Raw genomic sequence first — 25,601 nt, forward strand, 5'->3', positions numbered from 1 at the left:
TAAAAATTAACATTTTGTAGCACAGTTTGTCTACTGAAATGAAAATTGAAAATTTCAGTTTGTATTAAAAATGATTGAAAAACTTTACATTTCTAACACAACAACGTATTGGTCAGTATTGGTCAAATCCACTTGACGGAATTCATGCAAACGGGTCGTAATGTATGCATATATACATATACGTACTAGCAAAGCGAAATCTGTTCGTTCGTTGTATGTTGTATACTGATGGTTTTGAAATTGATAAACGGTAGGGGTGAGCAGTGGTGAGCAGCAGTATAGCCAGTAATTTGAGACTTAGGTATCTTTCGACGTGTTCGAGAAGTTTCCGCAGCATTCGCGTTTACAGTTTTCTACGAGAAACTCATACACTTTCACTTGACTGAGGTATTCCGTGTCTACTTCTTCACCTTCTTTCCATCGACTATAAATTTGTTTTTCTACGAGTAATGTACGATCGATTGTTTTCCAAAATGTCCTTGTTCGGATCAGCGATGAGTGATCTTGATGACGATCCTATTTTTGGGTGAGTTCAAACAAATTCTTTCATAAATCATATCAATACCATGTTCGACGTTTGTCTACTCATACTTTACGAATGGAATCAGTTTTTTTATTTTACTGCGTACATTTGTGAAAATTTATCGATGTACGCGCATGACTGCGAAAAGTATCAAAATATGAACACTTTAAGAAAAAAGCCACCGAGCGACAAGCGAATGTTTACTTTTTCGAAGAATTCTAGCCTGTTACGTAAATTGTATTTCCAAAAATATATTCACTTTTCTTAAGGATTTTCAAATATTTATTCGAAATTGTTCAATTGATGTTCAATCTTATCCTAAATTTCAGATTTATTTTACATTTCAAAAACGATTTACTTTTGTTTTATATTTTCATTTTTCGTTAACATGTCACACTGACGGTATGATTGATTAAAATTTATTTACTCATAAAAATATGGACAAATCGAGGAGGTTTTGTTATCATCAGTTATGTTATGTTAATTGTATTAGGTTTAATTTATTTCCTTCTTGTAGGTTTCACCTGCGATCCATGAGGCACATGAACGACATGATGAACTCCCTGTTTAATGATCCATTTGGAATGATGGGTCAAAATGCTATTACTGACGGTACTCATAGGAACAGGAGTCACCAAGATAATATGCAAATGATGCCATTTGGATTTTCGAGCATACCACCATTCCCTATGGGCAGATTTTTCACAGACTTTGTAAGTAACATTATTACTATATGTATTATGGAAGAACAAAACACATGTTGTTGTTATGTTTCAGAATAACATGGCACAAGGTGGAAACTGCCACTCTTTCACTTCTACATCTGTAATGACTACAGCCAGTGGTCCTGATGGTTGTCCTCAAGTATATCAAGAAACTATGTCTACAAGAACAGCTCCAGGTGGTGTAAAGGAAACAAAGAAAACAGTGTGCGATTCACGCACAGGGCTTAAGAAGATGGCTATTGGTCATCACATTGGAGATAGAGCACACATTTTGGAGCGTGAACAGAATCTACATAGCGGAGAACAAGAAGAACGCCAAGAATTTATTAATCTTGATGAGGGTAATTATTTTCTATGCATTCCTTTTTTGACAAAACTTTCTATCTTATCAAGTAAACAGTATTTCATGAAAATGTTATTTTATAGATGAAGCAGAAACTTTCAATAATGAATGGGAATCTCGTACTCGTCGTGCGACTGGTGCAATTGGAAGTTCCCATCATGGTGTCCATGGCCATAGAAATCATCGCTCTGATCACAGGCAACTGGCTTTACCTAGTCCATCAGGAAGGTTAGTTTATTAAATATCAAATTTAAATAAATAACCCTAAAACATTTACTAAAGGTAGGATCATTTCTCAAGAAAAGATAAATCTATAAATTTGAAAAATTGATAAAAACTTGCTCTTTTTGAAATATCAATGCATGTAGCATGAAAAGTATGGTAGAAAATATGTATTTAATTAAATATGTATATAATGGTACACATATAAATGTAGTAGTACTAGGAACTAGATGATGCTATTTTAAAATGAAAAATAATGATAGATGTAAAGTATATTCTGTAGAGGTAGGATCTAAATGTATAAAAATATGTTGCATATGATGGATGTAGGAGTATTACTGATGAATTTCAAATTTATCACAGTGTGCATAAGAAATCAAGAAGACGAACCAATAAAAAAAAGTGAACGGAGAAACGGGATCGCATCGTGTTATGTCACTTCTGCTATCTCACTTTGTGCATTCCCTATCTAAATTTTGTATCAAGCATAAAATAAAAACACGCATAACTTGATAGTTATTTTCTTCTCTCTAGTTTCAGTATAGCATGAACTTTAGCTATATTTGGAAATAAATTGCAGTATTATTGTTATATTCGTATTCTTAGTTTTGATGTTTTTTTGTCATACTCTACCATTGCGTGAACTTATAATTTATATAATATTTATTCATTCATACAGATGACGGTATAATAATAATAATAATAATAATAATAGTAATAATAAGTTAGTTATTTTGTAGTAAATTTATAAGTTAAAAAAAAAGGAGTAGTAATGTAAAATTATCAAAATTTTAGGTATCCTGCCTAAATGAGTGTAATAATAAAAATAAATCATGTAATAAAAAAAATCGCTTCGCTTTCTGTTTCTGTTTCTTTCACTTATGCGATAAAAATATGCAAACTGAATTTCTACTTAAATTGATTATAAATTAATGAAAAGATATCCGAACGTTTTCGTAACTATAACTTTGGTTTCATTTCGGTATTCTTCTCTTACTTTTTTCTTTTGTAAATACATTGATTTACTTGTTATCTGCTTTCATAGTCGATACTCTCATTCCTCACGATGGACACCATCTAGATGTAGTTTAAGATTGCCACCTACGTCTAAAATGTATAATTCTCCTCACAGCTTGAGGTAAGTTTTACTCCTGCTTACTTCATGCTTTTTAGTTGATTTCTAAGTAACAAATTTCAAAAAGTGTCTATGCGTTTTTACGTAACAGTATGAAGTTACAAACATTTTCAAGAGCAACACATTGTATCGATACATTTATCTGAATGCACCTATAATGTAGTGTATGTAGCATGTGGTATTTATGAGCTATAGCAAAGGTACTTACAAGCTTTCGATTCAGTATGTATTCAATTGTGTTGTAATTGCGCTTTTCAAGAATACGTGTTTTACTAACTATTTCTTGTTTCAAGTACACTATGCGAATCTGCATTTCTGTCTCAGGTAAAATGTAAATCTGTTTTAAAGAAATATTATTCGTAAAGGCTGTATTTACATATTTGTAACTTTATTTCTTATAATGTCTATAAAATGTAGTAAAAGACATTGGTATAGAATATACCATATTATGCTTTGCAGGTACGGCCGCAAATATTCATAAAGTAAAAGCATAATACACAGTGGTGAGACTTTTGCAACGTAAGTACGTTGCGTTCTATTTATATTACTTGTTAATTTACAGTATGTATAACAGCCTTCCAGAGTTATTTCTTATCGTATAATTCAGAGAACAAAGTAACCATTCACTGCTATTTATTACATATTTTGCAACAGTTTTCACACATGGACTATGTATTGGCGGATTGCAACAAAACTATTTTATATACATACCATCTTTATGCAATCTTTACGTAAGCAAATAGTACATTCCGAACATTCTTCATGTTTACAGTTCTGATTCATGCGGGAATACGAAATCTGGTACTAAACCTACGCCAGGAGTATCTTCTACAAATGCAATAAGAAACCGAAAACGTGAACGGACACCGGATGCTCAAGTTTGCAAAAAGCGATACTCTGTGTCACATAGTGATGTTTAGATCGTCTATTAAAATCGTTTCAACTATATCTTCTGGATAACAATGCGAAACTTCGGTAAAGCTGATCTTGTTCAAACAATCGCTAATAACACACATACAAACACTATATATATTATACTCAATCCGTTAAATGTTTATCTCAAAATAACATGTTTCGATACATGTTTATTTATTTAAACAAATTGCTTATTTTGAACTTCTCTCTCTAAATGAAGAATTAATCTTTACTCAAAGTGTACCACACATCTATTTATCGAAGTTTTATCGCAGTTACTTTCCCACTTTCTATTTAGACGTACCATTTCTTAGGATCTCTGCAAATGAAATATACATATCTGCAGATCCAGTGAAATAACATATAACAAAGCATACGAGAAATACTTTAATGGAATAGTATAAAAAATATATAATTTTCAGTTCGATAATGAATACGAATGAGCATACTGTTGAAGAACTGTTAGAGAATTATTTCTTACAAGATCGTTTGTTTTCAAAAATTAGTCGATGCTGACATACATTTCTAAGTTCTTAGATTAAGTTTAACAGTGATTCATAATTTATATTAATCGGATTAATTGTTATGATTATTAACCGCAAATGTACGGATTTTAAATGGACTACTATTCGCCAATAGCACACGGTGATTCTCAGAGATCGTCATTTAAATATCGGTCGACCGTGTCCAACGCAGTTTAGCTTCGGTGATCCAGTGGGAACCGGTGCTTTCTGTATGGTATGTCTAAGCAGCCGTTGGCGAGTTTTTTTTCTTTTATTTTCAAAAATTGCTTTTGGTCCCTTTATATTATGTACCAATATATTCGAACTCGGGAATATATTTGGTAAAATATGTATAACGCAATGCCAAATATGCAGTAGGAATAAAGCAACATATTTTGAGGTAGTGTCTGTATCAATAAATGGATAACAATGTAATAATTCTTATCATTGTTTATTGGAATAAAAATGATAGATTTAGTATAACTCAGGCCCCATTTTTAATGCTAAAACAGAAAGTTGAATACAAATCACCCATAATACCAGAATGTTCAGTCAACTATTCTATGTAAGCAACAAACTAATCAAAGTTTCTTCGACACTGTTCCAATGAAAACATCAAATTTTCAAGCATCCTTTAAACTAAAGCTCTAAAATTACAATACAGTAGTATTGCTTGCTAAAAAATAATTCACCAAAATGAAACATGTATACATTTCGGTATTTTCACTGAATCAGTTCACAATATTGCAGCACAAAATGATATATTATGTAATAATAATAATAATTTTAGTAATTTAATATAATTAATAAGTGAATTTTTATAATGCGTAATAAAGTATTAAGATGGTAGTTAATAAAAGGGGAAAAAAGTAAGAGGAAACCCGACAAAAGAAATGACACGTTACATTCTGTCTGTAGCAGCACACATGGTGAATCGATGCCTCTCCTCAATTGTCTTTCGCTAAGGTGTTGATTTTTGCGTTGATAGCTAAAAGTTGAGCCAGGAAGGATGAGTCATTCATAATCGTTGCAAGAGCAGAGAGTAGTTCCTCTAACATTTCTTGTGACAGGCCTAACTGCCGAGCACATTCTGCAATGATTTTCTTTTCTTCAACATCGGGACTAATCTAAGGAAATACTTTGGTATTATTTTCTATTGACTGAACACATTTGCTTGTTAATTACAACCAAGAGGAGGAGCATCTTACCTTTGATAAGTTGGAAAATTTGTTGAACGCCATTTTAACTCGTTTTTTACCATTACTAGTTTGATAAAAAATGGTAAAAATGTGTGCATTGTTCATGTCTAACACAACAGGGAAATATATACCAGCCGTGACATGGCCTTTGGTATCTCTTGCAAGAAGACTTCTGAAATTATAGACCAAATTTCTACGTTCCGTAACATCTATAGCGGTTAAATATGGCCTTGCCACATATATAAGAGCAACTTGTGTTCTCTCCAAGGCACCAGGTCGAGTTTTCCTCTCATGCCATTCGACATAATCAGGATCGTTAGGACATAGAAAGTAGTTGTATTCTTTCTTACAGTCTAGTTCATCGGATTGAATAAACCAGCCTGTATGCGGATAAGATTTATCTTCCATCACAGTAATAACACGAGCTACATGATATCCAGGATCAAGGAGCATAATTCCACGACGTCCACTAATTTCAATCTTCAGGCACACTAGTACATGTTCCTTCTCCCTGCTGTCCGCAGCAGGTGGTCCACCGACATAACTGGCGACGTTGTCAATTGTCTACATAAAGAGAAAGTATTGAAGTTAAAACAAAACTTCATGTCTTAATATCCCCCAATTTCAAATATTTGCAAAATTTTAAGCTACCTCTTCGCAGGACACTAAATAGAGGCCACTCGCTATACCAGGAAATCTCTTGTTTAAATTCCTCAACCGGTTTAACAATTCGAATCCCAAGCCGACACAGGTATGATGTTCCGCTGTTATGAATGGTTGATATTTACGGTAAAATCTTTCCAGTACACTTTCCCCACTTGCAATATAGTCCCTATAGAATCTGTTTATTCATAAATGAAAAGCTTTAATGATAGATTCGTACAAAAATGTTCAAATATAGAAATACTTATAATGTGTGCATTTACTTAAGGAAATTGCCAATAGTGTTGTAGCGATGCTCGCGCAATAAATGCTGCGTTTCTAATTCAACGCTGCCTGCTAGTTCCTCATACTGTTCGACCGTTGGAACGGTCAGGGCTGGTGACTCATAATGGGCCCAAACCGGCAGGGGTAGCGGCACACCCCTGATCCAGGGCCCGCGTGCCTGCCCCTGTGGCTGGCACCATATCTCTGCCGTTTCGAGTCAACTTGGCCACTCACTTCCCCAACGGCCAACCGTTGGCACAAAGCCATGCTCATCCCTGCAGCTGCTTATTGGCTCCACAGGGCTCTCTCCGTGTTTTATACTCTTCTCTCGCTCTGCAAATAAATTTTTCTTTTTCAAGCCTTAGTGTTACTTTTTAAGCTACTATAATTCAACACAATCACAGTCTCTTTGATCTATAATAATTGTATAATAAGCTCGTTGCTTTTCTAAACGATACATAAGCATATTTTCTGGAGCGAATCCACACTTCGAGGCCCCGACTGTGAATGTGTTTTTTCCTTCCATCCACTAGTACACTTTTATCTTGCATCTATTTACCGCAAGTCCACTGCTATTTAAGAACACGCATAAGCACGGTCCCATATGACAAAATTTGCAAGATAAATGCAGAAAAACGGATCGGTTTTATCGTTGGTTCGGTGTCCAACATGGCGACGGTATACGCGTGGTGAATCAATACACAACTAAATAGATATGTAGTATGCCACGTGTATACTGCGACCTTCGTCGCACCATGTTACAATTCGCGCTAATGCCCTATGATTTGCGTAAAACCTATGTAAGTAATTCCGCAAAAAGAAATACTCTTGACAAGTCAACGTACTACTCACATTCCGCATCAATGCATTCGATTCTCAATATTTCATGCTACTAAAGTTGCACGTTTTCAACAAATTCATAGAAAAATCAAGGATAATTATATATGTAAAATGTAAACAAAATGAAACTTATTTTTCCAAGTCTCATATCATCATTAAATTAATCGAAAAACTGAATTACGAAGTAAAAAGCAAAAAACTTCGTTATCAATAATAACAGGATGTCGGTACAAACAAAATATTTATGTTTATATCTAGTAGATACGCTTCGTGCTATTTAATCCCCATGTACGGTTGCGTCGCAAATTTACAGCATGAATTTTTATGCTACTTATTCGTTACGTCATCGTATCTACCATGATTCAAGGTGTAAATATGCGGGTATTCGAGGACAAGCAAATGTTCAACGAGCACGGTACAAAATTGTTCAAATCGACTGACAGGCCTTTTTTGTCGTGAAGAAATAAAACTGATGGTTCTCGATTCAACTTAGAACAAGAGACAAAGACGGAATTGTATGAACAGTTGTGAGACTTACCCATACAATGAGCACACCAAACAAACAAAAACTTTCTCTCCTCAGAAAGCTTAGCACAATTTACACGTCCGAAGTCCAAAGCAGAACTGGGTGGTGAAACGTGAGCGGGAGATTATATACATCAGGCTCTATCATCCCCTTAACCCCCACCACTCCCGTCGACGCGTCATGCTCTTTGATAGTTCACCACGTGACCGTTAGCATCATGCAAAGTTTAGAAGACGCAGTTCGTGCGGCTTCTCTTTCTTTTCGTAAACATACACGGAAAAACCGATCTTTTTTTCTCGTCCAATGTACATACCGAGTGTACCGAGTAGATCGACTGATCGAGATTTCTTTCGATTACTTTCTCGTTTCATTCGACGACAATGTTTTCAATTCATGCGGTTGTTGCAATTTGTTGCATGTAACGGAAATTATGCGTCTAAACGTACAACGTACCTAGTTTTAATAAATACTTCGAAATTTTTGAAACCAAAATGAAGCATGGGAAGTCGTAAAGTTTGAGATACGTGAGAAGGCCTAGTCATCTCAAATGCGATTGGTTAATGATATCATGTTTTTGGAAATTCCATGCAGTATGCATATACGTAATGCTATACGTGCAATAGTACAGTACCGTTTCACAGCTGCTCCGCTATCGAAGCCTTACGTCAACGATGCTTGACTGACTCAAAGCACGTCACGATGAATAATGGTTGTGTCGTTCTTTTAGAACGACTTTTTAACGAGATTATTGTACTTTCTCAGGACACCGTGATTATAAATGAAATTCGAATTTCTTGCTACTTTTTATTCCTCATAAATTTCTCGCAGTTTCTAACGTAAAATATGTATGCTGAGACATTACAGGTGACCTTCAAATCGAGATCTAGCCTTTTTTTTCGGATTAAAAATATGGATCGCGATAAAATCGCGATAAAATCGTGATATCATCAACATTGTTCGATGAATCAATTAACGTCATGATAAACTCGAGGACAATACACGCTCTTGTGAATAAATCCTTATATGCACGTACATATATGCACATTCAAATTAATACATTGTTATGCGTTATGTATGTATGTATACACATACATGCATACACCATAATACATACAATACGCTTGGTATCGGCCACGTGACAAGACTGTGATCCGATATGTTTGCTTCGATTAGAGCAAGCTTGCGACGCAATAATAGTATTTTATATTCAGGAAAATTGGACGTAAACCAATTACGATTGGCACAATTTCACCGAAATTAATCCAACTCTTTTCATATCTACAATCAAACTAAATTTAATTGTGTTCGGAATTTCACACGAGGCATTTATTAAATGCATATACCGATATGTATGTACACATGTATATGGGACACAACGTAACGTTGTTACGTTCTTGCAGTTTGAGTGAAAGTAGTTAGATTATCTTATAATTATAGTTTTTCGATCAACGTGTATGAATCGATTTAAACGCACTTCGTTGAGAACATTTTCTATTTACGTTCAGATATAGATCGTCAGCGCAGGTTGCGCAAGGTGCAAGAAATTATGATTCATGGAGGTCAGTGACGTAAAGCTATGTATACACCTGCGTATGTATACACATACAATACATATTATCAGTTTCTTATTCTTTATGTAAATGTACTTATATTTCGTTATTTGTCCATCTTTTTAACATTTTTTTTTCACAAATTTCAAAGTATATTAGTGAAATTTAATAGTCAAACTGTGTTATTTAAATATACTAACCGGAGAAATTCCAGCGATAGATATATACATTGGTGTATATACATATGTATTAATCTAATACATATTTTACTTCTCGTTTTACTATCGAGGACTTCGATTCATAGATCTTATGTAAAAGACTATAATTTTTTTGAACTTTTTTTAGAGTGGTCGTTACAAATCGACAAACATTCGTTTGTATTAAAAATATTTGTTATGCGTTTATCACGCAAGTTCAAAGTTTACTGAAACTGAAGTTTTCCAATAAATTTCGTCACAGATAATAGTAGCTTATCAAAAATAATCTCGTATCATTATTATCACTGACTTTGCAGACATTAGAGTAAATATGTGCAATGTCCTTTTCTAAACTGATGTATTACAGTTTATTAAAATCATCTCATTTTCGCGATGTTAAGCTACGATGACGTAGCCGTAGTTATGGTGATAATTGAAATTCAAATAAATTTTATATTCAACTAAAAAAAACGCACATACAAAACATGCATATGCATTCTTATTCCAGTGGTTCTACACAATTTATTATTTTACATAACAGCACTAATATCTATAACGTTTGACATTTAGTTCTGGGGGGGGGGGGGGGGGGGGGGGGGGTAGAATCGTTCGAGTTGGCCGTACATACTCGCTTGGAATAAGAATGAGAGCTTGAAAATGATCTTAAGGAATTGCGAGAAAATAAGAGTTAGTGAGACCTCTGTCGGTAGGTACCGAAGCAGAACCAGCAAATCGCTGAAATTGGAGTCGCGACGCAACATTAGTGTCATCGCATCCCTGTGTTTTTATCATTATAATACAGCCACAACAGTATCTGTGTATATACTCCAATTAGCTCTTGTATTGTAATAGATACATTTGTGAAGAATAAGAATATACAAAATTTCATTCTTAGAAAATTGGTTTATATAAGACGATATCTGAAATTTCGACTACGTACACACGTGCATACATATAAAGAAAGAATAAAGAAACGAATAGGACTGTATACTTTTGTCTCTTTTAATATTTTCTACAAACATTTACGTTCAGTAATTTTTCGTAGATTGAATTTCCCATAAACAATTAAAGCCAAGTTTTCAATCATTTAATTTCGATTTTCCTCAATAGAGGGTACTGAACATTTCCATCGAATAATGTGCGTTGAATATCTTTGGATTTTCGCAATTCGAGACCGGAAATCGGGACATACCGGCTTCTTTAGAATCATTTAGAATCATATTGTTGGTAACAGTTAATCACGACGTCTAAAATTTATATACCGCATACGAGTCTTTAAAGGTAAAATTATATATAATAATATGTAAAAGTGATTAATTAATTCCAAATATCTCATTATTAAGCTTATTTTAACTCAGCCATTTATGAAACTTATGCTCAAATGTTATTATGTTTATTATTTTATATTTAAACGTTTGCACACGTTTGTAGTATATAGGTATCATAATTTGTTGTAATATTGACATGTTGACCACTTGGTTATAATTCGGCGTATTGTGGTACAATGTTAAAAAATAGTAAAGTGTCATTTGTCATAGTTTCTTTGCATCTAAGTAGTGAATATTTCACAAGTGTTCTGTGAAATATACGATATTAACTTTTACCTATGTATCCAACTTTTGATTTCGGTAAGTGGTATTTGTATAAAAAAATACATTATCTCTAAATAATAATAATGCTTTTGTATAATTATGTAATTGATCAAATCTAGCGATTAGTTTATACATCTCTGGTCTTTTACAGATATCGCAGTAACATGGGAACAATCATAAGGATATTGAATTTATCTCAGAAACCTTATTTATCCTCATTTGGATTACAACGATATTTGAAATGTAATTTTCGTACTCAAACAAATACGAGATTTGGAGCTGAAAAATGTGGAACAAACTTAAGCCTAGATAAAGTAAAGAACTTTCAAAAGGGACAAATTATTCATGGCTTCATAGTGGATGAAATTGCAAAAATAGATGAAGTTTATCTAACTGCTATACGATTAATTCATTTACGCAGTGGAGCGCAATATTTACATTTAGCCAGAGACGATACAAACAATGTTTTCTCTGTTGGATTTAGAACAACGCCAAAAGATTCTACCGGTTTACCTCATATCTTGGAACATATTACTCTTTGTGGTAGCAGAAAATATCCATGCAGAGATCCATTCTTTAGAATGTTAAGACGGTCGTTAGCTACTTTTATGAATGCCATGACTGGACCTGATTATACTATATATCCATTTTCTACACAGAACTTAAAAGATTATCGAAATTTACAGTCTGTATATTTGGATTCAGTGTTTAAACCAAATTTGAGAGAACTTGACTTTAGACAAGAGGGTTGGAGATTGGAACACGAAGATGTTAATGATAAAAATTCACCTATTGTTTTCAAAGGAGTAGTTTTTAACGAAATGAAAGGTGTTTTCAACGAAAATCAAGCTATATTAGCGGAAAAATTACTGAATTGCATTTTACCTAGTCATACATATTCAGTAATTTCCGGAGGAGATCCACTCGTTATTCCTAATTTAAGGCACATTGATCTGGTCAATTTTCATCAAACTTATTATCATCCATCTAACAGTCGATTTTATTCATATGGGAATTTCCCCTTAGAAGAGCATTTAAAGTTCATCAATAGTGAGTACTTACTTTCAGTAGACAGAATCGATACGTCGATGTCGGAGGTTCCTTCAGAGAAACGTTGGGACAAACCAAGAAAACAACATATTACGTGTAGACCAGATCCTATGGCTGCAGATCCTAATCGACAAGGTACCATAGCCATTGGTCATTTATGCAATGACATAAACGACATACAACAAACTTTCGAAATGCATGTTCTATCTCAACTTCTTCTAAGAGGTCCTAATTCGGCATTCTATAAATCTTTGGTGGAGTCAAATATGGGGGTCGCATTTGGTCCAATGACAGGTTTTGATGCTCACTGCAAAGATACAATGTTTGTTGTAAGTTTGCTTGGCGTTAAACCAGACGATTTCGAGACGGTTGAACGAATTTTTAACGATACTGTACAGAAAGTTATCGAAGAAGGCTTTGAGAGTGATCACGTAGAAGCTGTTCTACATGGCATTGAACTTCAAATGAAGCATCAAACTTCTAATTTCGGGTTACAATTACTTTTTAATCTAACACCTTTATGGAATCATAATGGAAATCTTATACAATCAATGAGAATTAATGACGCGATTAGAAAACTTCGAGAAGAAATGACAAAAAATCCAAAGTATTTTCAAGAATTAGTGAAAATGTACTTGATGGATAACAACCACAGATTAACCTTAACAATGTTGCCGCATGAAAAATATGATTATAATAAAATGATTGCCGAACGTGAATTACTAGAATCAAAATTAAAACAGCTTTCCAAAGCAGAATTAAATCAAATTTACGAAGATGGACAAATTTTGCTTCAAGAACAACAGAAAGAAGAAGATGTAAACGTTCTTCCTACCTTAAAAATAGAAGATATAAAAGCAGATGTAGAACGATACGAGCTTATAGATATAAAAGTAGTCGATGTTCCGTTGCAAGTAGCTGTTCAACCAACGAATAACGTTTGCTATTATCGAGGAATTATAAACACGCAAGAACTAAGCTCAGAATTAAAAAGTTTACTACCATTGTTTAACAACATTATCGCGAGAATGGGTACAAAGCGTTACGATTATAGGAATTTTGATCAGATGATAAGATTGAAAACTGGTGGCTTAAATTTTATGACTCATGTTGTCGAAAATAAAAGTAATTTATTGCAATATGAGGAAGGAATACTAGTAGAATCTTATTGCTTAGATCGTAATGTAATCGATATGTGGAGATTATGGACAGAATTGTTTAATAACGTTGATCTGTCGGATCTTCAAAGATTCGAAACACTTGTTAAAACAAATGCAGCAGATTTGATTAATGGAATCGCAGATTCGGGTCACATATATGCAATGAGCACTGCGGCTAGTTTAGTTTCACCAGTTACCAAATTCAAAGAAATTCTGTCGGGATTGCAATTTGTTTCAAGAATGAAAAGGATAGCGCAGATGCAAGACTTAAGTTCTGTATTGAATCAAATGCAAGAAATATCTGATCAAATTTTAAACAAACAACATTTGCGGTCCGCGATCAATTTATCCGAAAACAACAAAAGCAGCATACTGGATAGTGTTAGTAAATTTTATGATACGTTAAAAGGTTCAACGAAAGATTCGTATATTGAAACATACGATGGAAGTATAGAAGAAGTGGGAGAGAGTGCTATTCACTACGTGTTACCGTATACAGTGAATTACGTGGCAAAGGCAATCCTTACAGTACCATACACAGATCCAGATTATACACCTTTACAAGTACTTTCTAAATTGATTACGTCAGTTTATTTACATCCAGAAATTCGTGAAAAAGGTGGAGCTTACGGTGGTGGTGCAATATTATCGTCGAATGGAATTTTCACATTTTATTCTTATAGAGATCCTAATTCTATTCGTACCTTGGACCTGTTCGACAAATCGTATAACTTTTTATCAAACTATTCACTACCTGAAAGCGATATTAACGAAGCAAAATTGGGGGTGTTTCAACGTATTGATTCCCCAGTTTCTCCGAGCAATCGCGGTATGATTAAATTTATGCACAATCTAACAGACGACGACATTCAAAAACAAAGACTACAGCTGAAAGCTGTGACTAAAGACCAGCTTATGTATGTTGCTTCAAAATATTTGAAGCCTGATCAGAAGGATGCTAGAGTGGGTCGTGCGTTAATTGGACCAGTAAACCATGATTTATTGGATAGGCATTCAGAAAATTGGATAGTTCAGAACCAAGAGGAAGAAACTCAAGCGAGAGCCGTTGAATGAATTTTTTGTTAAAACAACAAATTTGATGGAAATATTTAATATAAACAAATTTCTCTGTAAACTTTGTATATAATTTTTATACAATAAATACTAAAAACATTATAACGTTGTTGTTGTTGCAACTTTCATTCACTAGCAAACAAACTTTAAATTAGAAGTAAACTAATCAATAAACACAAAGAATAAACGTATTGTAATATAAATATTTTTTATTTTAAGTTAGATGTCACGCATAGGTTGCTGTACAGAGAAAAACTATTTTTCGGATGCGTTGAATCTATTTGTTGAAACACAATGGCTTTATAACACTCCAGTTACAGATTTATTAACTAGTGGATCGCTCGATTCATTTCCACAAGAATGGTTGAGTATTTTACAAACTTTAGAAAATGAACAAATCAATGACTTTGTTGCGAAAAAAATAACGAAGGTTTGTAAATTAATATAAGTGTTTATATTTTTCTACATTCTATATTATTTCCTTATATGTATTAACTCTATTTATTCCATTAGCCAGAATGGTCAGAAAGTTTGAAAGATTTTGTTGCAAAATGCAGACATATCGATAGGTTGCCAAGTATAAATACTGTAATATCGGCAAAACCACCGAAAAATTTTCAAACAGGACTTAGTTACAAAAAGCAACATGAAATAGTGCACTTGGCACATTTAATTCATGCACAATGTGCACCAAAGAAGATTAAAGTTATTGTCGATTTTGGTGCAGGTTTGGTAAGAAATATACATCAATTAATTATGAATAATATTTGTATTCTTTTTCCAATGCGCATCGTGTCATATCTTTTTATAATAGGGATATGTCTGTCAATTATTATACTATTTGTATGGTTATCGAGTTCTTGGCTTGGAAAAAAATGAAGCGAACGTAACTCGTGCTCGAAACAGACAAACGAAAGTGTATCCTGATTCGTTAGCACATGTTAAGTACAAATGTTGCGATCTAACATGTAACTCTGTCGAGACGATAGAAAGTATCTTGCACAATGAATTTGCAGAAAGTTCGAATGTGTGTTTCATTGGTTTACATGCATGTGGAGATCTTAGCGTACATGCATCAAAAATATTTTTTAAGATGAAAACAGCACAACTTTTTATTCTGATACCTTGCTGTTATCATAAACTTTCTACATCGGAAAGTACAAAATTAAATACATCGACTGAGAAACAATATTTCAATTATTTCCCTCTATCTAATCACTTAAAAGCTGCAATCGTTAATAGTAATATTGACATTGGGTTCTTCTTGAGACGACCATTTTTACGACTAGCGTGTCAAGAACCAGCAGACAGGTGGAACGATATGTCTATTCAAACTCATAGCAACCATGCTTTCTATGTTCTTGCAAGAGCTCTTCTTCAATTATATGCAACTACAAGTATGCGTTCAATTTTTTTCTTTTTTAAACAAATTTTCCCGAATCATTTAACGCTGATATGCAAAATAATCAACTGTTCCAGATGGTTTTTCCCTTAAAAAACGCACCCAGAGAAGTACAAGAAAGTCACAGTGTTCTACTTTTGAGACCTATGTCAAAGAATCATTAAATAGATACATTTTGGAACCAAAAACTGAAAAAAAGATTCAAGAACAAGGTAATATTATACATATTTACTTCTTATATGTGATACGAAAGATAAGTATAATTTATGTACATATAGAGCGAAAAATTGTATATCATGTAAAATGATAAATAAAAATGTTGTAGGTTTGCAATTAAATCTTGACACGTATGAGAAAAATATAATAGATCTATGGAAAGATCATCGTAATAAACTAAAAATAGTGGAAATTTATACTGGTCTACAATTGATGTTACAAGCACCGGCAGAATCGCTTGTATTACAAGATCGATTATGTTGGATGCACGAACAGGGTTTGGAAGCAACAATCATTCCAGTTATGAACAAACAGTTATCCCCACGATCATATGCGCTTGTATCTCGAAAGAGATAGCAGACATAGTATGTAATATAGTATCATGTGTGTATTTTTATTTCTGTGTTGGACACATACTTGTATTCAACTATTAGAAACTATTAGAATTACATATATATGTATATTTAACAGTGACTAACTGTGTTTTTAAAATAAACATATATACAATATATATTAAATGAAAATAGTGTCTTTGTTATGTTAAAAAAATATTTTTAAATAAATTCATTTACTTTATCTATACGGGTGAATTTGTGACGCTGCTTTAATATTCGTTTTGATGGCACTTGGAGCTTTACTCATTTGTCCCACTGTAAGCATATCAAATATTTTGATTACTATTGCATATTTACAGTGAAAAATTTATCAGATTAAAAGTCCTTAAAGTGAAGAAGATATCTTACTAGACGGATTTCCTAATGATCCTTGCCCTGGTGCTTGTTGTTGATTTCCAGGCCTGCCTACCATCATTCCACTAGGTACTGAATTTACGCCAGATTGAACCATTTGGACAGTATCGGACTAAAATAAACAGAAAAAAGCTATCTATGCATTCAACTATTTCAATAAATGGATAATACACACGTATTCGCATACACACGCGCATACATACATACATACATAATATGTATATTATCGTTTACCTTCAAACCTTTACCCATACCCACAGCTGCTACAAGAGCATGAGTATCTGCAGTGCTACTAGTCTGAGTCTGAGTTGTTCTAGATCCAGCTTCACTTTCCCATTCTTCGCGTGCTTTATTTGCTATATCCCATATATGATTAATGACTTTCATGTATTGTGCCACTTGTTTCTGAAATATATAAACTGAGTATGTAATTAAGAAAACAAAAGACGTTTGATGTTCCACTCGCTAACTGGACCGATTATAACATTTTTTTTCATAATGCTTTAAACTATCAGAGGAAATTTATTTCTCATGAGTTGCAATAGTAAGATCTCCCAAATACAAAAATTTATAAATCACGAATCTACAATTAAGCTTCAATTATACATAGTAATTTAACAATCTTTTCCTCTAACAGTTTAACATTCTTCAGTAAAATACTCACTGTAAAACACTAACTCTATATTCATATAACTATAAACAAATTTGCAAAATAATTAACAATACATAATAAACATATAAAGATTTACAAAAGAAATATTATACTTTAAGCTAGAATAATGTATTTTGTTATACGCAAAACAGTAGAATATATGTTATACGCAATACGGTATATTTTCACTGAATATTTTTAAAATACGAAAATCACATATGCTTTATAGATAAGTAAAACTACTTCAATTTCAGTCCAAAGCGAATGGAACTAAAAAGCTGAAAGCTAGCTGATAGTAGCTTACATTGCAGTCCTAGTTGTTGTTTAGTTAGCACGTTAACAGAGAAATAGAACATCTTAAATTATTTTTAAGTTTCTATAATAACATAATATAGACATACAATTGTGGCTGTATCTTAAAATATTTTGTCAGAATAAATTTAGCTGGATTTTACTATGTGTATTGATAATTTTATCGATTTGAAATGGGATGCATAAAAAAATATATTTACTTATATTTATTTGTTGGAAGTAAATAAGAGATATAGTGCCTTACATGAGACGTTTCATAGTTTAAATTTGCAGCTTTTGCCTCAAGTTGCATCATCTTTTGTTCAGCCTGAGGTTCCACTTTAGTTCGTAGATAATCTGGTACTAAATCATGAGCAAATGTAGAAATTCTTCCTTCGGTCAGCCGAAGTAATTCTTCATCTTTCTCAGGACTTAATCTTAATGGCAGTACCGTTAAGTTTCGTAAATTTGGAGCTTTATCAGGTCCAAGGATTTTGGAAAGGCTAGTTAGCTATGAACAATTGAAATACAGCCAATCATTATGATATAATCTACAACAGTATTAGTAGTCGAACTATGACTAATACTTACATGTCCTGAAATAAGTGCAAAGTTATCCAGAAAATTAGGCCAATTCAATGTTTCGTATTCATGTTCCAACTTGAATATCATTGCAGCAATAGCTGTTTTTAGATCATTTACTCTCATAATGATAGCCTCCAAGGCGGAATCTAACTGTTTTTCTTCTCTTTGCATCTTAAATCTTGTAATAAAATGAAAGAAATGCTACTATATATTTATAAACAAAAGTTTCTTCTATCATTTACATTAAAACTATATGTATAGTTTTAGAACAGAATACTCACTATTTAGTTTACGTATTAAAATAAATGGCACATAGTGTTTAAAAACTTGTTATATCTTAGTAATCTTTTAAAGCTGATATCTATAACCTTTATCGATGACCATTAGAACATGCCTAATAGAACTGAATAGAACTAAACATATGTATATATGTATAATCTGTATTATCATCGACGAAGCATAGAAGAATAGACCATTATTCGACGTATTTCGTGTCACACGCTCCGATCAGCTCCAATCCGATCCACTCGGATTGGCTCGGGCTCGGATTCTCGGAGAGAGTGATAGAGCAGAGCCCCATAAAAGCAAGGGACTCTAGCTATCTAGAAGTGAATCTCTTCGAGCTCCTATGGAATCACATGGATCTCTATCCCCATGGATATTAATAAACGCTTTCAAACGCACAACGCACTTGACCCAATCCACCGTGTAACACTCTGATGACCACACGAGCAATAATCTAACCAATAGTACTGTCGATGCGTCTCTATGTAACGATTTCTACAAATATGTTGCATTTGATGGTCTTCCGTAGCAATAGTTCATGGTTCCTAATCTCAGCTGATTGGTGTTTCTCATGTGTTTCTACTGTTCCGGCCAGTTCCGGCATTCCGTTTCTCTTCACATAATATGTGCATACATATGGCATATTGACGTTCCTCGTTTTAGATTTGTTTTTGATATGTCTACATGTATGTTGCTCGATATCGGTCATTCTGGCGACGTCTCTGTTATTTCTTCTGGTTTTTAAACTAAAATGTCGAAAATGAATTCAAAAGACAAAGACAACAAAACATTACACGATAAACTGAAACAATTCTTTCGCATTAATAAAGGTGATTCTGTGGATTGATTTTTAATACATTATCTTAACGGTTTATTCTTATTTGAAGCTGTGGAATATCATCGTCATAATTTATTAATTTTTTGCACGTAAAATAGCAATCTTTTGACAAAATTATAGTTAATAATGTGCATTTGTAACATAACAAAAAAGTAATACTCGGTTTATCGTTAATCAACTCTTCCGTAGGAAATTATAAGAGTCGTGAAGATTTTACGTTAACTTATGATCTCGAGAAGGAAATTAGTCCTGAGAGTCCTGTACATCACCGTACAAAAGCAATTAAAGATCTCTGCGATGCAGTTCTTAATCAACAATGGGAAGATGTAAGCAGATTGTTCAAGTATAGTTCAATGAGATTTCTTAATATTAACGTTATATTTTACTCACAATCGTGTGCTCAAAATTCTTATTCTTGAAATTTGTTTAGAAAGCAGCCGAAAGATTATGGTATTTGGTACAAGATCTTTTAGGAAAAGATGTACCTCGTGAACATAGACACGTGACGTTAAACTTTCTGCGATGTCTGGTTCAGGGTCAATATTCTAAACTATCATCTCTAATGAGAGTAAAGTTTTTTATGGTTGTCAAAGAACATAATATTCCTGAAGATATTGGACCTAGGTATTGTAATTATTAAATAAAATTTATCTCTATGTTAATAATTCGCTTTCACGTATTGTTATCTTAGGTTAGAACTTTTACAAAGTTTAACAGAAAATGGGAAAGATATATTACATTTAGAGGAAAGAATGGGACCTTTCTTGTTAGATTGGATGCCTGTTGTGACAGCAGGAGATGGAAAAAGGGGTGCTGAATTTCTGTCCCTTCTCGTTAATGTCATAAAGTTCAATTCAGCTTACATAGATGAGGGCATTATATCGGGCCTTGTTCAGTAAATATTCCAAAATCAATTATTGTAATTGTAATATTCCTTACGAAACAATGTACTTTTTATTTTTGCATTTTTAGGTATATTTGCCATTTATGTTATTATAGTAACAGTACCGAAGTTGTTTCTGGATGTTTAGAAGCTCTAGACGCAATCGTCTGTTACAGTAATTTACAATCTGATTCTTTACAAACTTTTATAATAGCACTATGCGGAAGTGTAAACGTTGAAACATATTGTCAAATAAGTTGGAAGGTATGTCATCAAATTTTTGCTGTCGCAGAATGGTTAGAAATATTACGGGTAATTTTAGAATTGTACGTGACACGTATCATATATATTAATCGATACGAAAAGTGATTAAAAGTGACTTAGTAGGATATACAATGCATAGCTTTAATACAAGTCTCGTTTTATAGATAATGCGCAATTTATTAGGAACGCACATGGGCCATTCTGCGCTGTATACAATGTGTCGTTTATTACAAGACGCAAACTTTCAGCGAGATGTACGTTTACTCAGGGGTGCAGTATTTTATGTAAATATGGGGTTGTGGGGTACACATAGAATTCCAAAACTGGAATGTACACCAACATCTGTTTTACCTTCATTTTATCAGGTACTGTAATCTAAAATTTATCCAGATTTAGTGTAACGTTTCATATTATTAAACTAAATTGTTTATCATGGTTTTTGTTTGCTTTTATTCTAAAAGGCTTTAAAATGTAATCATCCAATTGTTATGTATGAAGTTACACTATCTATTCAACGATTGGCTAATAAGTATGGCGCAGAATTATGGGATCCTACATGGAGTATTATTCTTGATATTATTGAGAAAGTTCTTTCTCACACAGGTGAAGTATAATATTACAATTCAGCAAGTTCTTGAAAATAAGCCACGCAACGTTTCATTTTCTTTCTTTCCCGTTTAGAAACTAGTAGCCAGCCAGCAACCAAACAGGTTTCAATGAGTTTACACGAAACGATAAGTAGTATTGAAATTTTACTGGATAACAACCATTATAATGGTTGTACTCAACGATTTTACGATCTGGTTGAACGTTGCAGCGATACACGACCTGTAATAACATACACCGTATTATTTGTGTAATATGAAAATATCAACGATTCTCTTTTAGGCTTATAAACTTTTAATATTTTTTTTTTGTAGGAAGGATCTGTTTTGAAATTAATCGAATATCGAGCACATACTATAGGACCTACTCATTATCAGTGGCAGTCTAAATTAGCCAATTTAATGGAACGTTATTACAAAATTGAAACGCGTACCAATATTAGAATGAAAGTTTTAGATGTTTTAACAAATATCATTCAACTTAATAGGTAAAGTGTAAAATATATCGATGCCGTTTTTATATAATACATTTAATGAATTTTCTTTTCTTTAAATAGGTCCAGATATGAAGATGAACTGATCGAACGGATAGTCGTGCCATATTTTCAACATATAGATGCCGATTCGGATATTACAGTTCGTAATGCTGTTGTTCATTTGCTTATCGATCTTTGTCTTGAATGCGATACCAAACGGTGTTTAGAGCTTTTAGATATATTAGAGAAGGTATTGAATTTCTGCCACTCATGTAGGTTGATTCTACTATATTATTCGTAAAGTAAAAACGATTAGTCATTGTTGTCTTTTCTTTTTTTCTTTTTTTTTAAGCTGATCAATAAGCCTTTCTGTTCTGACACTCCAGTCGCAAAGGATGTCGATATCAAAGATATAAAGACAGCAGTTGTTGGAATAATAAAGATATTAACGTCAAAAATATATGTCTTACCATCCAGTCACGCGATACGTGCTTACAAGGTTTTGGCAAATCACCTCGAGCAACATTACAAAGACCCATCTGTTTTTCATGATGTTTCTACAGTTCGATATCTGGTAATTCATACGCATTATATCTGTACAGTATGCAATTTCAGTCTCGTAGATTTGTTCATACGTTATACAATAATTTTGTGTATATTATTTAACATGTTCTTAATTCGTTTCTTTCAGATTTTTGAGTGTTTCTTGAAGATTAGAGCAAATACGCTATATCATTTGGGATTTCCGGATGCGCAAAATGCAACAGTAATGCGGTTCAGTCCGTACTTAGTTTTAGAGCATGCTGCTACTGAACGAATGAACAGTGGAGGAGGTGGAAATAGCCCTCCACCAGCTAGTCCAGCTCCGTTACATTTGTCTTGTCAAATTACTCATATATCATTGGCACATGCGTGTAAAGCTATCATCTCCTGTATTAAATCAGAGAAAGGTTTTAAAAACACTTCATCTTCAACCGTACTTTAATTAATTGCATCAAGTTTAAATTAACATTTCCTTTATTTTGATTGCAGATTGGAAAGTTTTACAGCTCGTATTAAAAGAGTTACCTCAAGTAATGCAGAATAGAGCTTTGATATTATCACGACACACTAACGATATTGACTATTTCGCAGCCGCACTCTGTTCAATGGTACGTACGTAGATTATTCGCCGTTTTAGTCAAATAAATTTACATAGATTTATTTCACGTACATATTTTGTTAGGTCAGCGACAAGAGCTTAAGACTTCCAGAATCTTTATACAATGTTCCTCCAAAATTTACCCTTTCCGAGTTTCGTGTTCATGTCTTTCCAGTATTAGCATCTTTAGCTTCATATCACGCACATTTAGAACCAAATTTACAACAACGTTTAATCAAATGTTTAGAGGTAAGGAAGAAAACGTATTTTTCTTTTCTCTTTCTAGTTTCAAGTGTGCAACTTGTACATATGTATATATAAATGTATCATATCAAGTATAATAATTTTCGAAATTTTTTCGGGATACTGTAGGTTGGTTTAACAGCAAAATGCGCAAGTCAGTGCGTTACTAGTCTTACAACATGTATTTTAGAAATGCGTGATGCGATGAATAAACTTTTGTCAGAAGTTCTTTTGAATTTATCAAAAATTTCAGCTACAGTACACATAGCTATTCCTATACTGGAATTTTTATCTAGTAAGTAAAGAATCGTTGGATTTATTCGGATGGTAACAATATATCTTTTGTATTTACTTTTTTCTCTTCTTATTGCAGCTCTTACTAGACTACCAAAAGTTTTTGCAAGTTTTATTGGGGATCAGTACATGTCAGTTTTTGCGATTTTGTTACCGTATACAAATCCGTTTAAATATGATCATTATACAGTATCCTTAGCACATCATGTAATTGCCGTATGGTTTCTAAAGTGTCGATTACCATTTCGGAGGGACTTTGTTAGATTTATTACCACTGTACGTATTTTGTTCGTAAGCAGTAAGTGTTAAATACCGATAAAAGTGAATAATTTCATTTTAAAACGTACCTTTTTCTTTGTGCCAGGGTTTGAAAGCAAACGTAATCATTCCTTTTGAAGAAGGGCATCTAATGAAGTCAGATTTTAATTTCATAAACGAAGATTCATCAAATAGAAAACGCAGTTCCAGTTTAACAGAGCAGGTACGTAAATTAATACGATCGAATTATGCCTATCGTTTCTATGCTTTCTCTATTTCAGTATTTATGTTTGCAGGGCAGCAGAGGTCGGCGAGAAAGGCCTATAATGGCCAATCGTATAATAGGCGATGGTAAAGTTTCAGACTTAAAACCTCCGATCGATGAAGCCTTAATGACATTTCACGTAGAACTTACCGAGACTTGTATCGATCTTATGGCTCGTTATACGTTTTCAACTTACTCGGCTCGTCCTAAAAGGTGTGAACTCTAATAGTTTCATTATTTTTTTTTTTTTTTTTTCTGTCGATTTATTGTTATTAGCTGCGTATATGTGTAATTATGAATAATTATAATCTCATCTTAATCAGACTTCCAGCTGCTGACTTTCTTCTGAAAGAAGGCCAATCAATGACATGGTTACTTGGCAACAAGCTTGTTACTGTAACAACAAGTGGATGTAGTAATAAAGCAATGCGCGGAGGACTTTGCGATAATTGCTGGCTCGCATGCAAATCAGGCCCTCAATCGCCTGAACATGGGAGAACGTCTCAGTCTAACTTAAGAAGAGCATCGAGTACAGAGGTGTTATTGATATATATATATATCATTATATATATATCATTATATATATATATATATATATATATGTATATCTTCTTACGAGAATAAGTATTACGATTAAATCCTTTATCGGTGTTAGTTCAATTTTTTTTTTTAAATATAAACGATCTTGTGCATAGACAGCAAAAGAGGACAAACTGTCTAGGCAATCCTCCGGAGGGCATGGAAGTTCGACAGCAAATACGGCTGCTAATTCTCCCACGGAAGAATTGAAGAAAACATCGGAGGATTTGGATACAATTAAACGCGAATATACCGTAGAAAAAACAGACAAAGATCAAGGTGAATCGTCGAAATTGGAGCAAATACTTAATAGTGAAAAACAGGAAGAACATGTGCTTTGTGCTTGCTGGTGTCAAGGTTGGGCTGAAATATACGTACGCAGACCTACGGGTGACATGTCTTGGATAATGAGAATTCAGAATTCTATGCAATTTGAAACGCACGTAGATTTTCCTGTGCATGACATAATGGCTTTGTATAGGCCAAATCAAGATTTATTCCAAAAACAACAAGAATCTACGTCAGAATATTCCGGAGACGAAGCAGAGGTAATTCGAAAGCATGTAAGATATACATAATATTAGTAAACGTTATATGTAATATTCTTTAGGATACTGCGGATAAAAATGCAGATCAAGCACAAAGTGATCACAGTAGCGTTATGAAATCTCTATCATCAGGTCCAATTGCAATACCCAGTTCACCAGCTCGACCAAATCCTTCGAGACAAAGTTCTCGCGATAGTTTAGAAAGCTTAGAAGATGGTGAAGATGGTATGGTTATTTATGATTAGCAACTATCAAATTCTTAGTTATCGTTACATTTGATTAATAACAATATGTTTTTACGACTTATTAAAATAACGAAATTATCGATAGACTTACGTCGTTCTCGAAATCCAGTACGGAGATCAAATTCTAGTCCTGAGATGAGCGCTAATTGGAAAAATCCATTCTTGAATAAGGAAAAATTGAATTCGCAGCAAGTGGACCGAGATTTTCCACCTGCAGATTTAGAAGTGAAACTTGACGCTGAATTGAAAAAACATGCAAAAAATATGTATGCAAAAGACATGAGGTACCAATCAGATTATT

The 25,601-nt window shown here is 33.4% G+C and overlaps 6 protein-coding genes across 13 annotated transcripts in view; 4 read left to right on the forward strand and 2 right to left on the reverse strand.

Annotated features, from left to right (window-relative positions):
- The first annotated feature begins 254 nt into the window (after window positions 1-254).
- Mlf (myeloid leukemia factor) lies at window positions 255-4,106 on the forward strand. Of its 4 annotated transcripts, none has more exons than XM_076386621.1 (7): window positions 255-387; window positions 493-526; window positions 1,041-1,236; window positions 1,301-1,589; window positions 1,675-1,819; window positions 2,859-2,951; window positions 3,721-4,106. In XM_076386621.1, the coding sequence occupies exons 2-7, from the start codon at window positions 495-497 to the stop codon at window positions 3,866-3,868; spliced, it is 903 nt and encodes a 300-aa protein (XP_076242736.1). In that variant the 5' UTR covers window positions 255-387; window positions 493-494; the 3' UTR covers window positions 3,869-4,106. The 4 variants fall into 4 exon arrangements, with proteins under 4 accessions (XP_076242736.1, XP_076242737.1, XP_076242738.1 ...); XM_076386623.1 differs by adding an exon at window positions 3,408-3,467 and having other exon boundaries at window positions 354-526; window positions 3,721-3,861; XM_076386620.1 differs by having other exon boundaries at window positions 354-526.
- A 692-nt stretch (window positions 4,107-4,798) lies between these two features.
- Window positions 4,799-6,709, reverse strand: LOC143185156 (uncharacterized; the record flags this gene model as incomplete). The annotated part of the gene is made up of 4 exons (XM_076387891.1): window positions 4,799-5,493; window positions 5,575-6,129; window positions 6,217-6,406; window positions 6,492-6,709. Coding segments are annotated over 4 exons (1,143 nt in total), but the record flags the coding sequence as incomplete, so codon positions are not given.
- Window positions 6,710-9,253: 2,544 nt separating this feature from the next.
- Window positions 9,254-16,456, forward strand: LOC143184413 (methyltransferase-like protein 25B). 2 transcript variants are annotated; one of them, XM_076386617.1, is made up of 6 exons: window positions 9,254-9,417; window positions 14,705-14,911; window positions 14,995-15,213; window positions 15,296-15,878; window positions 15,961-16,095; window positions 16,209-16,456. In XM_076386617.1, exons 1-6 carry the CDS (start codon window positions 9,412-9,414, stop codon window positions 16,454-16,456), a joined length of 1,398 nt encoding a protein of 465 aa, XP_076242732.1. In that variant the 5' UTR covers window positions 9,254-9,411. The 2 variants fall into 2 exon arrangements, with proteins under 2 accessions (XP_076242732.1, XP_076242733.1); XM_076386618.1 differs by having other exon boundaries at window positions 9,255-9,417; window positions 14,701-14,911.
- On the forward strand, window positions 10,643-14,699 carry LOC143184412 (presequence protease, mitochondrial). The gene is made up of 2 exons (XM_076386616.1): window positions 10,643-11,233; window positions 11,349-14,699. The coding sequence occupies exon 2, from the start codon at window positions 11,362-11,364 to the stop codon at window positions 14,479-14,481; it is 3,120 nt and encodes a 1,039-aa protein (XP_076242731.1). The 5' UTR covers window positions 10,643-11,233; window positions 11,349-11,361; the 3' UTR covers window positions 14,482-14,699.
- Window positions 16,457-16,469: 13 nt separating the features above from the next.
- Window positions 16,470-25,601, reverse strand: part of Med8 (mediator complex subunit 8) — an 11,802-nt gene continuing 2,670 nt past the window's right edge. Inside the window, exons 1-6 of one of the 2 annotated variants that reach the window (XM_076386624.1) lie at window positions 18,658-18,795; window positions 18,383-18,554; window positions 18,057-18,302; window positions 17,083-17,253; window positions 16,843-16,960; window positions 16,470-16,749 (exon numbers count right to left, since the gene is read on the reverse strand). In XM_076386624.1, coding sequence (XP_076242739.1) covers window positions 16,673-16,749; window positions 16,843-16,960; window positions 17,083-17,253; window positions 18,057-18,302; window positions 18,383-18,547 — 777 coding nt within the window. In that variant the 5' untranslated portion in view covers window positions 18,548-18,554; window positions 18,658-18,795 and the 3' untranslated portion in view covers window positions 16,470-16,672. Of the gene's footprint in view, window positions 16,750-16,842; window positions 16,961-17,082; window positions 17,254-18,056; window positions 18,303-18,382; window positions 18,555-18,657; window positions 18,796-25,601 lie in introns of those variants that run through there. The other variant, XM_076386625.1, reaches the window with a different exon arrangement.
- Window positions 19,371-25,601, forward strand: part of Gig (TSC complex subunit tuberin) — an 8,374-nt gene continuing 2,143 nt past the window's right edge. For 2 of the 3 annotated variants that reach the window (XM_076386612.1, XM_076386615.1), the window contains exons 1-22: window positions 19,371-19,491; window positions 19,689-19,825; window positions 19,930-20,123; window positions 20,191-20,394; window positions 20,472-20,646; window positions 20,811-21,011; window positions 21,108-21,249; window positions 21,328-21,476; window positions 21,567-21,739; window positions 21,809-21,977; window positions 22,080-22,301; window positions 22,419-22,677; window positions 22,760-22,878; window positions 22,953-23,117; window positions 23,241-23,406; window positions 23,485-23,681; window positions 23,770-23,886; window positions 23,960-24,141; window positions 24,252-24,465; window positions 24,624-25,055; window positions 25,118-25,280; window positions 25,386-25,584. In XM_076386612.1, the coding sequence (XP_076242727.1) occupies window positions 19,413-19,491; window positions 19,689-19,825; window positions 19,930-20,123; window positions 20,191-20,394; window positions 20,472-20,646; window positions 20,811-21,011; window positions 21,108-21,249; window positions 21,328-21,476; window positions 21,567-21,739; window positions 21,809-21,977; window positions 22,080-22,301; window positions 22,419-22,677; window positions 22,760-22,878; window positions 22,953-23,117; window positions 23,241-23,406; window positions 23,485-23,681; window positions 23,770-23,886; window positions 23,960-24,141; window positions 24,252-24,465; window positions 24,624-25,055; window positions 25,118-25,280; window positions 25,386-25,584 (4,058 nt within the window). In that variant the 5' untranslated portion in view covers window positions 19,371-19,412. The remainder of the gene's footprint in view (window positions 19,492-19,688; window positions 19,826-19,929; window positions 20,124-20,190; window positions 20,395-20,471; window positions 20,647-20,810; window positions 21,012-21,107; window positions 21,250-21,327; window positions 21,477-21,566; window positions 21,740-21,808; window positions 21,978-22,079; window positions 22,302-22,418; window positions 22,678-22,759; window positions 22,879-22,952; window positions 23,118-23,240; window positions 23,407-23,484; window positions 23,682-23,769; window positions 23,887-23,959; window positions 24,142-24,251; window positions 24,466-24,623; window positions 25,056-25,117; window positions 25,281-25,385; window positions 25,585-25,601) is intronic. The other variant, XM_076386613.1, reaches the window with a different exon arrangement.

Source organism: Calliopsis andreniformis, chromosome 10, assembly GCF_051401765.1.
Source record: "Calliopsis andreniformis isolate RMS-2024a chromosome 10, iyCalAndr_principal, whole genome shotgun sequence".
Classification (NCBI taxonomy): Eukaryota; Metazoa; Arthropoda; class Insecta; order Hymenoptera; family Andrenidae; genus Calliopsis; species Calliopsis andreniformis.

Bases quoted from the DNA above. Each gene is read 5' to 3' on its own strand.
- Mlf (XM_076386620.1), top strand. From the start codon at position 450: ATGTACGATCGATTGTTTTCCAAAATGTCCTTGTTCGGATCAGCGATG. The intron at 1,590-1,674 runs GTAATTATTTTC...GTTATTTTATAG, and splicing joins ATTTATTAATCTTGATGAGG to ATGAAGCAGAAACTTTCAAT. The intron at 1,820-2,858 runs GTTAGTTTATTA...CTGCTTTCATAG, and splicing joins TTACCTAGTCCATCAGGAAG to TCGATACTCTCATTCCTCAC.
- LOC143184413 (XM_076386617.1), top strand. The intron at 15,214-15,295 runs GTAAGAAATATA...TTTTTATAATAG, and splicing joins TCGATTTTGGTGCAGGTTTG to GGATATGTCTGTCAATTATT. The intron at 15,879-15,960 runs GTATGCGTTCAA...CAACTGTTCCAG, and splicing joins TCAATTATATGCAACTACAA to ATGGTTTTTCCCTTAAAAAA.
- LOC143184412 (XM_076386616.1), top strand. From the start codon at position 11,362: ATGGGAACAATCATAAGGATATTGAATTTATCTCAGAAACCTTATTTA.